This window comes from Callospermophilus lateralis, chromosome 15 (assembly GCF_048772815.1).
Source record: "Callospermophilus lateralis isolate mCalLat2 chromosome 15, mCalLat2.hap1, whole genome shotgun sequence".
Lineage (NCBI taxonomy): Eukaryota > Metazoa > Chordata > Mammalia > Rodentia > Sciuridae > Callospermophilus > Callospermophilus lateralis.
In genome coordinates this window covers 69205224-69222484 of record NC_135319.1, presented here as the reverse complement: position 1 = coordinate 69222484, position 17261 = coordinate 69205224, and the positions used below count along the sequence as shown (strand labels likewise).

The 17261-nt window shown below is 45.3% G+C and overlaps 1 protein-coding gene across 9 annotated transcripts in view; it reads right to left on the bottom strand.

The window, feature by feature from the left end:
* The window catches only part of Sufu (SUFU negative regulator of hedgehog signaling), a 111883-nt gene that overhangs the window by 25706 nt on the left and 68916 nt on the right, over positions 1-17261 (bottom strand). For 8 of the 9 annotated variants that reach the window (XR_013088780.1, XR_013088779.1, XR_013088781.1 and 5 more), the window contains exons 4-8: positions 13607-13749; positions 12751-12836; positions 12443-12515; positions 8935-9091; positions 6605-6728 (exon numbers count right to left, since the gene is read on the bottom strand). Coding sequence is in view for 6 of the 9 variants with exons in the window: in XM_076834420.1 (XP_076690535.1) it covers positions 6605-6728; positions 8935-9091; positions 12443-12515; positions 12751-12836; positions 13607-13749 (583 nt within the window). In the remaining 3 variants the exon portion in view is untranslated. The remainder of the gene's footprint in view (positions 1-6604; positions 6729-8934; positions 9092-12442; positions 12516-12750; positions 12837-13606; positions 13750-17261) is intronic. The other variant, XM_076834417.1, reaches the window with a different exon arrangement.

The window sequence follows — 17261 nt, the reverse complement described above, 5'->3', positions numbered from 1 at the left end:
ACTAACATACCTTAGCATACCCTCTCCTTCCAGTGTAAGGATAGAATCCTGAATTCTAGTACTGTATTGTTTATAGTATATGCCCTAATGACTCTACTGACACTTTACAGATTGGCAGAGCCTTATACATACTTCCTCCCTGTTCTGGTTCCTTCAAACGGAAAGGTCTTAATTTTGCCACATTAACCTAAAGGATACCAGCTGTATTCTATCAATGGCAGGGGGTAGAAAGGAGAGGAGTTGAACCACTGAAACTCTTTTTAGCTATGGTCCTAGTCCTGTGACAATCATGATATCTGCACTGGCCACACAACTTGGGGTCTTCTCCTTGAGGACACTGGGGAACAGCAACCAGGGCATCAGTCTTGGCAACTACCCCCAAATGAGGTGAATTTGGCTGGCAGAGACCCAACCAACATCTGGCTTCTGCTTCTTTTCTGAGAAATCGCTCCTCTTGCTTTCTGATTGCTGACAAAAGCTCTGAACTTTTCAGAGAAAGAACCACGTGTAGATCTCTCTTCAGGGCATGATTGGTAAAGAGTGAGGGTGTCGGGTAGAGGGTGAGGGGACCAGTTCACCTCCAGAGTAACTGTTAAGCATGAGACTGTATTATCTAATCATACTCTTTTAGAATATTAGAAATAAAAGGCTATAAAGGGTTATCAATAAGTAATAATAACCAAATGATAAGGTATAATATTCTCTGTAGGAACATCCCACAGATGGAACATGAAAATGGAATGGTGGAACAGAGTGGGGATGAAGAAATCAGGGTGGATAAAATGTGTATAAGGATTGGGGATTCCCTAATCAACCATTAGTCTCTCTGGGCACCATGGGCCTTTACCCAGGCCTAGCCTGAGCAAGCCAGTTTTAGTCAGAGTCCTTGGCTTTCCTTTTTCTAAGACACTGAGTCATTTCCTTTCTCCAGCTCTTACCTTTGAGCCTTCCCTTTCCCTTCCATGCAGAAGTGACTCACAGCTGAAGTGTTGGGTGACATTGAGGATCAGGGATGAGTGATAAAAATACTCATGATTGTGCAAGTTGAGGAAGGGGGATGTAGCATTTGTACTGAGAATTTAAAGTGCCAGTGAGGGCAGTGAAGACAAGGTGTTAACAACGGCCAGCCGTGGCTTCATCTTTGGGGAAGTAGAGCAAAGAGTGGAGTTTAAATAGAAACTGAATTGTGCTGGATTTGCTACAGCCCCTTGTTCTACCCTTTCAAATGTATATTTCTGAGAAAGGCATGTAAAGGAACTTAGTGTGACAACCTGGATCACAGTGAGAGAGGCAAAGCATTGAACACTAATCCAGGAAGCAGGCAGAAAAGAGGCTTGGGCCCTTCATCCTATCAGCCCTGAGGATCCTGGCCAGGGCCCTGAGTGAAAGGCTGTTTCTTTCTGGGCTTTCTTTCCAGTGCAAACAAATGTACTTCCCCAACATGAGAGTGGTGAGGGAAGCCAACGTGACAGAGCAGGCTCCAAGCTGGCCCTGCACAGACATGAGAGGCTGAAAGTAAGGTCACCCCACACTGCTTTGCGTGTGAATGGCACCACAATAGCCTTGTGATCTTCCCAGATGGAAACTCACCTTCTTTCATCTAAATTAATTGGTAGGGTAGGTGCAAACAAGATATGTTCTTCTCCTAGTTAATCTTCATGGAGCTAATAAGTTGAGCAAAACAAATCACAATATCCTCTAAACGATGATTCCCTGGTCAGGTTACAAGCTATTCAAGACAGGAATTAGAGGTGGCAAAGTCACCCCATCCAAAAGTTCAAACAGGTAGGAGCAGATATGCTTACAAAAATGGAGAGGATTGGGGATGTAGCTCAGCGGCAGAGCACTTGCCTAGAATGCAGAAGACCCTGGATTTGATCCCTAGCACTCCAGGAAAAATAAAATAAAATAAATTAGAAAATAAGTGTATGTACGTGTGCATGTGTGTATTGGGGGTGGTGTTGTAGATGCGAATGTCACAACAGGAGAACTCATGCTACAAAACCTGAATTTTCCAGGAAATTAAGGAAAGAAGAAGAATAAAAAATAAAATAAATCTTAAAAAAGAAGGAAAAAGACAGAAAAGAAAGCAGTCTTAGAGGTGCCCCAACTACAAAGTATTCCTCCAATGGTCAGAAGCCTTCCCCTTCCAACACTTGTGTGTATACACAGGAGCCCTGTCCTTCTCTGGTAGGTGACCCAGAGAGCTTCTTAAAGGTCCCTCTACCTCAGACAGTAAATCCACTGGCCAAGGGAAGAAGAGATTCTAGAATACTGATACAGGTTCCTAGCATCCCAGGAACAGTTTATAGAAAAGTAAATCTCCCTAAGTAGCACCTGATCATACACACCATCCTGGGCCCCAGTCATTGTGAAGAGGCTGAAAGCTAAGTCAGACTCTAGCTTACCAGCCACTTCAGACAAAGAGGATGCCCAGGAACCCCCCATCCCAGATCCCTACAAATATCCGCAGGCACAGTTCTAGGGCAGGCTGTCCTTAAGTGGCACAAAGGGATTGCTTCCTATGCTTCCCAAACTCACCCAAGCAGGCAGTGGGAAGGGAGGCGCCAGCAAGCCGAAGGAGACTTTTCTCAATTGATCATCTTGGGGAAAGCCAGATAAAAATTTCATGGCTGGAATGCAAGGGTTGTGAAATGCTAAAGAAGCCCTAAAGAGGGCCAAGGAGACTCCTTCTGGGAAGGCAGTTGGAGGAGGGCTGGAAATAGTGAGTGGGAGAGGGGCAGGTTACCCAGAGGGGCCTTCCTTTCTGGGAAGCAAGAAATAAGGCCTCCAGAAAGAAAGAAATCCCCTAGTACTGAGGCAGTGCAGGGACAGAGAAAGGGTTGTACTTGTGTTTGAACTTGAAGAAAACAAGGTCTCATATCAAAAAGTAATTCTGCTATAAATGAGACAGTTAATTCAGAGTTCATTATTTCTGGGATTTAGAATCACTGGGGTTCATGGTATGTCATCCCTGGAGTTAAGTAAGCACAGTAAGCTTTTAACATGGGGCTTAGCTTTGTCCTCAGTGTCATGTGAAAGGTTCATATTCATGCTACAACTAGTTACAGGAGTCCTACCAGTGAAGGTCATTGTTATCTCAGAGACACTGATTCTGTGTTCTTTATGGGGTCCCTGAGAATGAACACATCCATTGTTTTTTTGTTTTTTTTTTTGGTTTTGGGGATTGAACTCAGGGGCACTCAACAACAGAGCCACATCCCCATCCCTATTTTGTATTTTATTTAGACACAGGGCTCACTGAGTTGCTCAGTGCCTTGCTTTTGCTGAGGCTGGCTTTGAACCTCCTGTCTCAGCCTCCTGAGCTGCTGGGATTACAGGTGTGTGTCATTGTGCCTGGCTCACATTTGTTTTTATGTCTGACAGACCTGCCCTGAGCTCTAACCTCTTCTAACCTTAAACAAATTACTTATTAACTTCCCTACATTTCAGTTTTCTCATCTATAAAAGGGAGATGTATAAGACTATCTACTCTATAGAGTAGCTAGGAAGATAAATTAAATTAATATGGTTATAAAGTCCTTATAATATTATCTGGCTCAGAATAAGTTCTATAGAAGTGTTAGCTGCTATGGAGGTGTGAAAAGAACAAGCACCTGACTCCCCCAAGTAGGCCAGGACCTAGGTGCTGATGCCTAGGCTTGATCAGCTGTTCTGAACCTCTGATCTAGCTCTGTGCCCTCCTCAGACCATACACAGACCCACCAAGACCATGTATCAGAGTTCTCCAGCCCAGAAATCCTGACTAAGGGGAAATCAGATACCAGACAAAATAAGGCCCATGCTAGCTGCTTCCCCACAGGGAGAGGAGCAAATCCTGGTGCCAGCACATTTTGGGTCAGCTTTCTCTATTGCAATCCATGTGGTGTGTCTGAAACAGGGTCAGGTCCCAGAGTGGGCAGCACAGATATTACACTCATGCTTGCTAATCTGAACTGAGTCTGTCACCATTGATCCTGAGACAACAGGGAGCCAAAGTTTGAGAGACTCAAGGGTGTACTGGAGAATGGCCTTGGCAAAGGAGGAGGAACCATCATTCAACTGGCTGCTAACAAATTGTAATGAGCACCAAGAACCTCAGAGCACACATTCTGATTCTCTCCAGATGGCAAAGTCTGGCACTCTGGGGACCTGACTGAGCACACTTGAGCTGCATAAAGGGGAGATGATCCCAGAGGACTGGCACCTCTGATCTATTCCCACCCACTTCTGTATGTGAGCCATCTGAGGCTAAGGGGTGGAGGCTGTAGCCTCTGTCTTGTGCCCAAACCACTGCTCCACTGCCCAGTCATGGGGTATCTATAGGAACCCAGAGCCTGTGCCTCTTTGAAGTATCTTGGGGTACAATAGCTGAAAGTACTCTCAAGACAGGGAGCAAGATCTCAGGCTTGTCCTGGTAGTAAGGAGGGGCAAGTGGGTGTGCATGTTGGTAGGAGCCCCTGCCCTCTGACTCTGGCCTTCTGGAGGCATGAGGGCCATCTGCACTGACAGTCACCAGGTTATAGGTAATTTTCTTGAGATTTTAAGTCTACTAGTACCTCTGGCTCCCCAACAGTGCCAAGAAGGCCTTTAACAAGAAGCCAAGCTAAGGACACAGGAAGGAGTATGGCTCTGGGATAGGGTCCAGACTACAGGCAGAGAGCTTCCAGATGCCTCGCAACCCAGCTTGGCCATCTGCTGCCACCAGAAGAAGATCCTGGTGCCCCAAAGCCAGCTACTTCAGGCTGGAGAAACACACTGGCTACAGTTGAAAGTCACTCTGAGGTGGCAGTGAAGACCTCTCTAGGCCCTTGCCAAAGAGATCAACTCTTCTGGATGGCTTCTGGATGGCAAGTTTACCAGGTGAGCCATGTTGGTACCCAAGTAACTCTTCGTACTCCACAATCCACTCCTAGAATGTAGTCTTAACCTTAGCTGGCCAGGCCTCCCCTTATTCCATTCCTTTCAGCAGTTTCCCTTGCTTGAATGATTCTAGGATGAGATATCATGGTCCTTCTCCAAGATACTTTCCCTAACTATGCCAGGTCATACTGTCTCTTCTTCTTCTCCTTCTCCTTCTTCTTCTCCTTCTCCTTCTCCTTCTCCTCCTTCTTCTTTTTTGTTTTTGTGGTATTAGGGATTAAATGCAGGGCCTTGCACATGCTAGGCAAGTGCTCTACAACTTACCTATGTCCCCAGCCCTTTTTGGAATTTTATTTTGAGATAGGGTCTAACTAAGTTTCTTAGGTTGGCCTTTGAATTTAAAATCCTCTTGCCTCATCCTCTTCAACAGCTGAGATGGGCCACCATGCCCAACTTCTGACCGACTTTTCTGTAATATACTGCATCACTACCATTTCTGGGGATCACGGATCAGCAACTGGAGCTATACTACAGAGCAGCAGCCATTTCCAACAAATTGATTTACTGTCGGTTTCATACTGTTAAAAGTTCATTTTTAGTTGGGCACAGTGTTACATGCCTGTAATTCCAGTGATGCGGGAGGTTGAGATGAGAAGATCACAAGATCAAGACCAGCCTCAGCAACTTTAGCAAGCAAGGCCATAAGCAACTTAGTGAGACCCTGTCTCAAAATAAAAAATTATGAAAAGGCTGGGGATGTGGCTGGCTCAGTGGTTAAGCAGTCCCTCCTGGTTTCAATCCCTGGTACCTCCCCCAAGATGTTCACTGTTTCATTCATGCACCCCACTGCCACAAGGAAGATCCTGTGTACCCTGGATGACCCCCTTTGGCCCTGAGTTTGCCACAAAGCAAGTGTGTAATTCAGACTTCTTAGAAGACAGGTAGATCATCCTAATCTTTCAGAATTAGTTGACATCCTTTTTAGCTCAAGGCACAGCAATTTCCTCTCTGGCAGGCAAGGTTCCTGCTCCAAGCTGCCAAGTCCCAGGCATCCCCTGCCAGCAGCAATTCCCTAGAGTTGCTGGTAGGACTAAGGGCAGAAAGGGGTGCTCTAGCCCTGCCCACCACTTGTCCCCTATCAGAGGAAGAGGGGTTGGTGGGAAGGAAGTTGACCCCTGGGGTGGCCTCAGTCTCCCCCAAGGGCTATAGGGCAGAGGCCTACAAAGACAGCAGAGGCCTACAAAGGATTTCCCTTCCTTTCCCTAGGGCCTAGGGAAGCAGGCAGGAAGAAGTGCCTCAGTAGCAGGCATCTAGTATGGGGGTAGCCAGACAGGGAGGTCCCCAGGGTTGCAGCTATCAGCCGGAGACCAGGCTCCAGGAAGGAAGGAAGGGCAACTCTGGCTGAGGCTGAGATAAGAAGGGGACTGTGCTCAGCACAATGGGCTCCAATAAGGCTGAGAGGCCCCAAGTCAGATTTTGCCCCAACCTGGCCTCCTGTCTATTCACACAGCCCATATAAATATTTACAGCTGTTTATATTCCTGGTCCACTGGGTCCCCTTTGAGGCCTTTACCTATGACCCACAGATCTATGTGCTCTAGACCATGCCTGCCCTTAAATCTAGAGGCCCTGAACTCACCCAGCAAGGGTTATGGACATTGTTCTCTCATACAATCCACAGGGACAGTCCCTCTGGACAAAACTACCCTCTTGTCCCAGCCTTGGAACATTGGGAACTTACGGGGTCCGGTCATGGGTGAGGCCATTCGGCCGCTGAGGGTTGATCTGGGGGTTGATCGGTGGAAGGACAGGTTTGCTGTTGATCTCGAGTCCTCTCCTCAGGGTCTCTCGGATCTGCTCTGTGTCTGCAACCAAATCATTAAATATCCTAAGTAGCCTTTGAATTTCCAGCAACCCCCACCCAGGCCCTGAAACCTAGTTCAACAGACATACTGGGGGAAGGCCACCATGCTAGCCAGTCCTGAGCCTACTCTGTGCATCTAGATGTGAGAGCTGAGTGAGGGCAGATTGTGAGGAGAGGGGGCAGATGAGGCATCATGCTCTCAAGAAGCTCTGGGTTTGAGAAGTGCCAATCTTGTAGAAGACAAGAAGTACTCTCTGACTCCAGAAGGCACTCATCATTGTTCTTTTTCTTCCTGCAACTTAGGCCTGAAGTTTACCTTTAACATGGCTGCAGACAGTGACTGACTGTCAAGGCCTTTGCCACTGTTCCAGATCATCAGGGATTCTGCGTGTTAGAATAGATGCTGGCAAAGGCTGTAAGGATCCTGCTATGAACTGGCAGGCACCTTCTACACTTGCTTTTGGGTTTTGAGTGGTCTGGCTCTGCTGCCCCTTTGCCTTTGGTCTGGGTCAGTAAGCTACTGAGATCATCTTCCCACCTTGGCCTATCCCAGGGAACTCTGCCTCTCCATGGAGCTAGCAAGGATGGTGAGTGAGAAAGGAGTTCTTTGGTGTAATTATTTCTCTGTAAGGTGCTTTAATGGTCTTTGAGGTGAAGTTTACTAGTTTCATCCCACATATGATATAAAATTTACCTCTGTACACTGTAAACAATTCAAAAAGAGGAAATTAGAATTGGTTGCTCAAAGGGTAGACTTAAGAACGGGAGGACAGGATTACTGACTTTTCTGTTTGACCTGTTACTGTGGCATGGATTACCTTTACAATTAAAAAAATGCTGGCAGTGGTGGCACAACCTGTAATCCCAGTAGCTTGGGAAGCTGAGGCAGGAGGATCGCAAGTTCAAAGCCAGCCTCAGCAATTAGGGAGGCTCTGAGCAACTTAGAGAGCCCTGTCTCAAAAAAAAAAAAAAAAAAAAAAAGGCTGTGGTTTGGTGGTTAAGCACCCCTGTGTTTAATTCCTGGTCTCTCTCTCTCTCTCTCTCTCACACACACACACACACACACACACACAGCCAATAATGATTAAAATTGTGGATGAGAATATGAATCCCTTCTTAAATCACTTCTTTTGTCAAATGCAATAAAATGATTGTAGTATTTGAATGGGCTTGACACATCATTAGAACAAACAGGATGGAAATGCAGTGTCAAATGTTTGTGACTAAATTTTCTCTTTTGAGAAAGACAAAAACTTCTATGAATCTCATATATATATAGGAGCTGGGGGTATAGGTCAGTGATAGAGCACATGCTTAGCATGCACAAGGCCCTGGATTCCATCTCTAGCACCCAAGAATAAATAAGTCTCATATATAGATATTTTATTCAGTGTTATAGACAACTTAGAGGGCTGGAAATATAGCTCAGCTGGTACAGTGCTTGTCTCACATGCACAAGGCCCTGGGTTTAATCCCCAGCACCAAAACAAAAACAAAAAAAAGACAACGTATTAAAAAAAAAAAAAAAAAGATGAAGAGATTGAGAAAGGAAATAGACAAAAAAGTTGCATATGTATATGTAAGTGGTCAAATTTCCTTTGGAGATGCCCTTTGCTAAAAACCACAACTGTTTCTACGGCCAACACCAGCATAGGGAGCTTTTAACAATACAACCACATCCTCCTCCTCAAGACCTCACCAGGAAAGCAGTGGGTCCAGGGTGCCCTGCTGTAGCCCCTTAGACTGCCTGTGTAGGACAGTGGTGTGTAGTCACTGAGAGCTGGCCTCACATTCAGGCTTCTGTCTTCAAAAGCCTGGGTGGGCCTGAAGACAGTGATCCCCAGGTCTGGCATGGCCTTCAGGCCAGATCTGGGCCTTTTGTCAATTCTGTGGGTGGCCTACGCTTGTTCTCTTGTGCTTGGGTGGACTGTGAACTTCCTGTAACTGTTCTGTGGCTTCCACTCACCTCTATGACCTCAGATTGCAAGAGGTAAATAAAAAAACACAATAGATCCCACTGGTGGTGCATTTGAAGTACATACAGGAAATTAAGCTTCTCTAATTCCCCCTTGATGGAAGACTTCACTAGCTGTTTAAATCAGGCTGGAAATAATCCATTGAGTAGGCTGTTGAGTTGAAAACCTATCCTAGAGAGCCTGAAAATCCAACATGAAACCAAAGAGGGAAGGCAGGGTGGACACTCCTACCTTTCCCAGAGAGCCGTCGGGGCTGTGTGCCGATGCAGATGCTCCGGCTATCTTCATCGTCCTCGGGGGGTCGGCTCAAATCATCCCAGGCACACTTGGCACTCACACCGCTCAGGTTGGAGCCATCTGTTTCAATGCCTTTGTCAACTCTCTCCTGCTTGAAAAGAACCAAAGACCCAGAGTTCCTTCAGAGAACTATGGCCCAATGTCACTACTACCCTCCCAGCTACCACTCTTATAGTAAGTACTGAGCCTATGTAGGTGCTGAGCATGGACAGCTGCTATTAAGAGCAAATTATCTGACCTTGTTCTGCTCTGGTTATAGATAATGGGCTTTGCCAGACACTGGATTCCTCCTGGGGATGAAGCCAGGGAAGCTTCTCTACCATTAACCTTTCAATCTAACGGCCTTCACACCTCTTTCAGAGCCCCAACTCTGTCTACCACATGCTGGCCCACAGAGCTGATAAAGCAAAGACAGAACCTTACTCCATGAGCAAAGATACAATCCCTCCTCTTCTCCCTGACACTCCAAGAAGAACCTCCCAGTCACTGCTACAGGCAGGGTGGAAGACTGTCAGTGGCATGGGTATTAAAGGGGTGAAGGTGGGGGAAGCACACCTGCAGTTCTCCTTTTCAACAGCTAGAGGGGGTGCTCACCGTAGAGCATAAGGACTGTCCTAGCTGCTGGCAAACTTGTTTGGCCAAGGGCTCTGGATGAAGTTTCTTTTCCACTCCTTAGACTGAAATGGGGTCCTGGAGGGCAGTGACCATTTGCAGATTTCCTACAGGCCCTCTGTGCAGGCCTTGGCAAAGCTGAGTTCAAACACTTTCCAAATGGCCTCAAGGAAGAGATGTACTCAAAACAACTCTGGATTTTCTGGTAAAACATAGTTCTGTGATGCTGGGCTTGGATCAAAGGTCATCTGAGAGGCTTTAGCAACATTGCCTGCAAAGAGCCATACAGGCCAAATAAATCTCCTTATGACTTAGTAACTCAAGAAGAGGCTGCACTTTCCTGTCTGCCTGTCCCTTGACCAGGGCTTCAAAATGGCCAGGGAGTCTATCTAGAGGAAGCATAAGTTCCCTTTTTACTTGGGACCAGTCACAGGTGGCCTCTTTCCATCGATCACTTTTTGCTCTCTTTTTGTGCTACCATCAGCCGGGGCAAAGCTGGGGATTCTGAGCAGGGCAACAGCTCTATAAGCTTTAGGCAGGGAGCAATGGGCATGTGGGTCCTGGTTTGTTCAGGGGACAACTTGTGCCCATGCCTCTGCCTCCTTCTTCACTGCCTGCCCAGAGGCCCTCACCTAAGCCAAGAGCTGAAAACAGACACCTCATGCCTTCACTAGTCCATCCTACTTACTTTTTTTTTTTTTTTAAGAAAGAGAATTTTTATTTTTATTTTTTTTTTTAGTTTTTCAGCAGACACAACATCTTTGTTTGTATGTGGTGCTGAGGATCGAACCCGGGCCGCACGCATGCCAGGCGAGCGCGCTACCGCTTGAGCCACATCCCCAGCCTCCATCCTACTTACTTTATAAGTAAAAAGAAATAAGTAAGACCCAGAGCAAGGCACATTCCAAATTCAAGCCAGTCTCATCAATTTGGTGAGACCCTGACTCAAAATAAAAAATAAGAAGGGATGGGGACAAAGCTCCATGTAGTGGTCCCTGGGTTCAATCCCCAATACCAAGATCAGAGAGAAACAGAGAATTTAAGTGATTTGTTTAGGCACACAGCTAGTTAGTAGTAGAATTTATTTTTTATTTTTATTTTTTTTAGTTTTCGGCGGCCACAACATCTTTGTTTGTATGTGGTGCTGAGGATCGAACCCGGGCCGCACGCATGCCAGGCGAGCGCGCTACTGCTTGAGCCACATCCCCAGCCCCAGTAGTAGAATTTAGATCAAAGCAACATGAGCCAGCTCTCAAATGAACTGATGGTGAATAGTTCCCAGAGATGCACAAGCAAATACTAGGAGTTCATAATTGATGCACAGGGCCACCAGGAAAAGAAAGGTGTACTTCCTCCCATGGGCTCCTGCTTGCTTTCAAAGACTTTTGGGTAATGTGGATACTGCTGGTTGGTCTCAGGGAGTCTGCTTACTTGGAAGAACCATTTTCAGCATGCAGACAAAGGATGGTTTGCACATCCTACCAGTTCAAGGGACCAAGTTCTTTCTGAGTATTTGGCACTTATGACAGAGGTCAAACATGCAGCCCACAGTGCCCTTTCCTGGATCCCATTATAGCTGCTGAATAAGGGATTAGGGAAACAGCCTTCCATGGCTCCTTGCTTTTGCTTAGGCAGAAGCTACAATGAAACCAAGTTTAAAGTAGAGATAACAGAGGATCCTGGCATCAATTTGAAATTTTCAGTATTAAAAACACTAGGAAAATAGAGGAGCATCATGTGTGAATGAGGAGGATTTATGCCCTGAAGCTCACAGGTCTGCAGTGAAGAAACCAGGGACTGAATGCTACATGTCCACCTGCCACCTCTCCCCTGCCCTAGCTCCTGGGTGCTGCCTGTGGCCTGCTCAAAATTTATAGAAGCATAAAAAGTTTAGAGATGGCAATGACTTGCAAATGATAGTAGATGGGCAAAAGAAACCAGATACAACATAGGCACATGGTCAGCTGCCTGCTGCTCCTGCTCCTCCTGAGCAGCCCACAGGAAAGGCAATGATGCTCTTGCAAGTTTCAAAATTCATACACATGCCAAAGGAGTACTTCAAATAATCAAAGACAACACTGACATTGTCCATGGGCCAAACTGATGGGCAGTGGCAGGACTGTGTCTAAAGACCCCTTCACACACCAAGGAGTGCCAACTTACCGAGGCATGGTTGAAAAATGTGTCAGGAAGGACAAGATCATTAGGCCGTTTAGCACTCACCTCATAGCTGGGTGTGGGGTATCACCTGTGGTACTGACTGTTTCAAGCTTGGGATGGCTACAGGGTGTCTCCTTGAAAGAAATCTGTGTTCTTTTAAGAAGGGAAAGTGGGGGAATGAATCCTGGGTGAGGAGGCAATACCCACTAATCTTCTTTTGTTGCTGATGATCTAATTTTAAAAAGTTGGTATGTAATTTACATTCAATAAAATGTATCAGTTTTTTTTAAAGAGAGAAAGAGAGAGAGAATTTTAATATTTATTTTTTAGTTTTCGGCGGACACAACATCTTTGTTTGTATGTGGTGCTGAGGATCGAACCCGGGCCGCACGCATGCCAGGCGAGCGCGCTACTGCTTGAGCCATATCCCCAGCCCCAAAATGTATCAGTTTTAAATGCAAAAATACATGTGTCTGAGACACTTTTTTTCTGTGCTGAAATCTCTGCTCTCTTATGTCTGTTGCAGAATTCAGATGTCAAGTTCCAAATCATGTCATATTTCTACTCGTTCACATATAAAGGTCTCCATTTTCCCAGGATGAAAGCCAGTGTTATTTGGAAGAGGCCTAGGCACAGTGTGCTAGCAAGGTTTTCCTCACTCAAGACATACTTGCAGATGTGGATCGATCTCAAATATGGTCTCTCCTCTCCGCATGTCAGTTATCAGCCAGGGACCACCAGCGCTGTGGATAAGGAAAGGGGAAACAATGATAACGGCGAATCTGGAGCTGACACTGAGCCAAGAGCCTGCCCTGTTTGCTGCCCCAGGTCCAGAACACAGAGGAGTAGTTTGTGGTCAGGGATCATTAGGGAGTGAATGCCTGAAGCACAATACAAAGAAAAGCAGTCACCTATGGGGTAAGGGAGGAATCCCACCCACAGAGAGCCAGGTCCCATCTCATGGGTGAATGTACTCACACAGGCACCGTCCGCAGCAGTTCCAAGATGCCCTGCCCATTCCACTGCTGGGCTGAATGTAGCTCCTCAGTGCAGACGCCAACAATCTAAGGCCAGGGATAAGATGCCATTGTGTGTTAGTGACCATCCTCCCTGAAAGGTCAATCACCTAGGCTTTCTTGGTGCCACTAAAATGGGGGCTCACAGGTGGGACTGCTGCTCCTGGGCTTGTGTGTTCATAATGGAAGGTTCCTTTAGTAGGAAGTGCTAGCCTGGATAGGAGATGGCCGGGTGGACAGATAAGCCCTGAGGCCTGACCCTTGCCCTTGTGTGACAGGTCAGGTGTTTGGCTGATACAAAGTCTAGCTCTCAGCTGCAAAGGAGAAAACCAAGGCTGGAGCCAACTCAGGATGGGTCCTCAGACTGCATTTCGGAAAGGAAGGAAAGGTCAGGGAGATGTTCCCACAGGTGGTGAACCTTTGTGTGAATCTCTAGGAAACCAACTGAACCTCCACATAAACCACATCATAAGCAAAAGCAAGCACTGGTGGCAGCTTGGGAGATTCACACCCCTTCTGGGAAAATGTGAGGCCAGCCTGAGCTTCCCTACTGGGAAGTCCTGCTCCTGTGATGGGTCCTCATATGCTCACAAGATTCCCTCACTGGGGTCTCTCTTAACTACAGCCTTTCTATCCCACTCTGATGGCCCTTCCCCTTCTCCTCTCAGAGTGTGAAACAGGACCAAGTAAATCAACCTCACAGACCCATCAGAGGGAGAACAATGTGAATCTCCTGCTTCCTTCATTCCCCTCAGGTTTCCCTCCATCTTCCAGGACTTTTCCCACAGGGAAGACTCTAATATTCAATTACACCTCACCTGGAGGAAGGTAACTACCCCAAAGGGTGTCTGCACAGGCTGCATCTGTGGGTCCTCTGTCAGCAGCATGTGCTGAATTCTTGACTCACTGTTATCCAAAGGGCTATGCCAAGATACGTGGTCCCCACTGCAGAAGGTGTTCTCTGTGGAGACACAGGAGGATCCTCATCATTTGCATAAGGCCTAGAATTTGACGTGGACCTTAGAAGCCCAGGCTGGGAGGCTCCCCATACTCCTGGTGTTAAATGAGGCCCCAAAAGCTCTTGAGTAAATACAGGAATGTTGAGAGGTAAGACAATTGGACTGTGAGAGCTATAACATAATCAGTCTATCCAAGTTTGAATGGACTAACCAGTTGGTAACTGTAGGCAGGCAGGGCATGGCTGGAGGAGGTAGGTGACTAAGGATGTAGCCTGAAAGGATTCATCTTTCCTATGGCCCCTTCTGCCACCTCTCTCTCTCTACTTCTTGGCCACCATGAATGAAGCAGCTCCCCTCTACCATGCCCTTCTGCCATGATTACCTGCCTCACTTTGGGCCTAGAACAATGGAGTCAGCCCATCATGGCCTGAACCTCTGAAGCCGTGAGCCCAAATAAACTTTTCCTCTTCTAAGCTGTCCTTGTCAGATATTTTGGTCACAACAACAAAAAAGCTAAAATACCTGGGGGTAGCCCCCTGAGGAAGGGGAGAAGCATTCCCTTTGGATGTAAGTGAAAAGTTTGCTGATATCTCCAAAACATCCTGTTGCCATTCTGTTGGGCTTCAATGGAAAAGGACAGGCTGCTAGCATGGATGCTCACTTGGCCTGGGAAAGTCAAAGACCTCTAGCATTTTTGGTCCTTCCCCAGCACCATGATTCATGAGAGAGACAGCAGCCATGATCCTGTCTGCCAAAAAAGAATGAAGTGCTTTCCTGTGGGGTCACCTAGCTGCATGTCTTTCTCCTTGAAAAAATAGACCATGATTTCTGTGCTACTGAAATGGGGCTTGGAAGGGAACACCGACTTTGGAGGGCCTTTGAGACTGGGACCAGTTCCCCACAGTAGGCAGATTTAGGTATTTCTGAGGAACACTGGAGGCTTCCGGGAAATGAAGGTCTGGATAATACTTCACGTACCTTGACAGAGTATACAGGCTGGAAAGGCAGCTGCTTCCATGAGAACAGAGCCACCTAATAGCCTTACCACTGCACTTCACACCAGTCTATTACCTGGCCCTTCTCATGACTTTTTTGGGTACCCAAGATATGCTGTATTGACTAGCCCATATGCATCCCTTCCATTTTTCCTTCCAACATAAATTGAAGTACACCATTTTGCACACGTATTTACCTTAAAGCTCACTTCATATGTGTATACAGAGTGCCACTTCATTAAGTGGCTGTGTCATAATTCATTGTGGTCTAGCATTTATGATGTGCAAATTTCTACAGCTGTAGTCTCTTACAGTTTTTTTTTGTCAACATTTATGTCAAGACAGACACACCCATCTCTCTTACACACACACACACACACACCAGTCTGAAGGTTCCCAGAGAAGCCTGAAAGCTGCTTTCACTTGTCTTGGTCTAAATACTAATTCCCTCCTGTGTCAGGTAATGTTACATAACTATCTTATCCAAGACACAGATTGTCGTCCTAGCCTCTACAGTGTTCATTCAGGAGGGAGAAGGAAGACTCTGTAGCAAAGGAGAGACACAGCATAACAAAGGCAAAAGAGAAGACATACTTCCAGGCAAAGCCAAGGAGAAAACTCCAAATTTCCTTACTCTTGCTGGCTTACCCTTCTTAGATTCCCCCACATGCTCTACAAATAAGCAGCAGTAACAGCAGCAACAGCAACAACAAGCACACACACAATACACACACACACAGCCCAGGCCTGGATGACTTCACTGATAAGTTCTACCACATAGATAGTAATTAATAACAATTCTTCACAAACTCTCTCCAAAAATAAAGGAGAAAACATTTCCCAATTTATCCTATGATGCCAATATCACCCTGATAACAAAACCAAACAAAAAAGTCATGAGAAGGGCTGGGTTGTAGCTCAGTGGGAGAGTGCCTGCCTAGAACATGTGAGGCACTGGGTTTTTGATCCTCAGCACCACATAAAAATAAATAAATAAAGGTATTGTGTTCACCTACAACTATTTAAATATTATATATATAAAAAAAGAAGTCATAAGAAGGGGGTTGGAGTTGTGGCTCAGTGGTAGAGCTCTTGCCTGGCATGTTTGAAGTACTGGGTTCAATTCTCAGCACTGCAGATAAATAAATAAAATAAAGGTCCATTGACAACTTAAAAAAAGTCACAAGGAAAACTAAAAAAATAATTCATAGAGCCAAATCCTTTATTTATATAGAAACAAAAATCTTCAATAAAATACTAGCAAGCTGAATCTAGAGTTATATTCAATGATTAGAAATGCAAGGTTGATTTAACATAAGAAAACCAATATAAGGTGAGTATATGTATAAGTTCAGCAATTTGGGAGGCTAGGGCAGGAGGATCACAAGTTCAAGTTCAGCCAGGACAACATAGCAAGATCCTATCTCAAAATAAAAAGGGCTGAGGATGTAGCTCATTGGTGGAGTGCTCCCTATTCAATCTCCAGTAAGACACACACACATAAGAAAGAAAAAGAAAATCAGTGTAATATATCAATGAAATAAAGTTTTCTTAAAAAAAAAAACACACACACACACACATAATCATCTCAAAAAACACAGAGAAAGCATTTGGTACAATCTAACACATTTTCATGATTAAAAAAAAAAAAAAAAAACGCTCAAACTAGGACAGAGGTTGTGGCTCAGTGGTTTTAGAGTACTCGCCTAGCATGAGTGAGGTGCTCGTTTTGATCCTCAGCACCGCATAAAAATAAATAAATAAAATAAAGGTATAAAAAATTGAAAAAAAAAAAACACTCAAACTAGAAATAGACAGAACTTCTTCAAGCTAATAAAGGGCATCTACAAAACACCTGTAGCTAATAGCATGCTTCATGGTGATTACTTCCAAGATCAGGTACAAGCCAGAGATGTCCACTCTCATCACTTCCATTCAGCATTGTATTAGAGACTCTAGTTTGGACAAGTAAAAAAGAAAAAGAGAGAAAATGCATCCAGATTGGAAAAGAAGAATTACACTGCCTTTATACATAGATGACATACTTTTGTATATAGAAAACGTATCTGCTGGGCTGGGGTTGTGGCTCAGTGGTAGAGTGCTCACCTAATGCTCACCGAGGCCCTGGGTTCAATCCTCAGCACCACATAAAGATAAATAAATAAAGGTATTGTGTCCATCTACAGCTAAAAAATATTTTTAAAAAATACCTGTATGTCTATACATTAGCAATCTTTACATGAACAATCTGAAAATGAAATTAAAAGCAATTCTTTCACAGCACCATTAAAAAGAACACAATATATAGAAATGAATTTAACAAAAGAAGTGAAAACTACAAAAGTGAAAGCTACAAAATATTTTTGGAAGAAACTGAAAAAGACCTATATAAATGTCATGGATCAGAAGACTTAATGTTGTTAAGATGGCAGTATTTGAGCTGGGGCTGTAGCTCTGTGGTAGAGCTCTTGCCTTACATCTGTGAGGCACTGGGTTCGATCCTTAGCACCATATAAAAA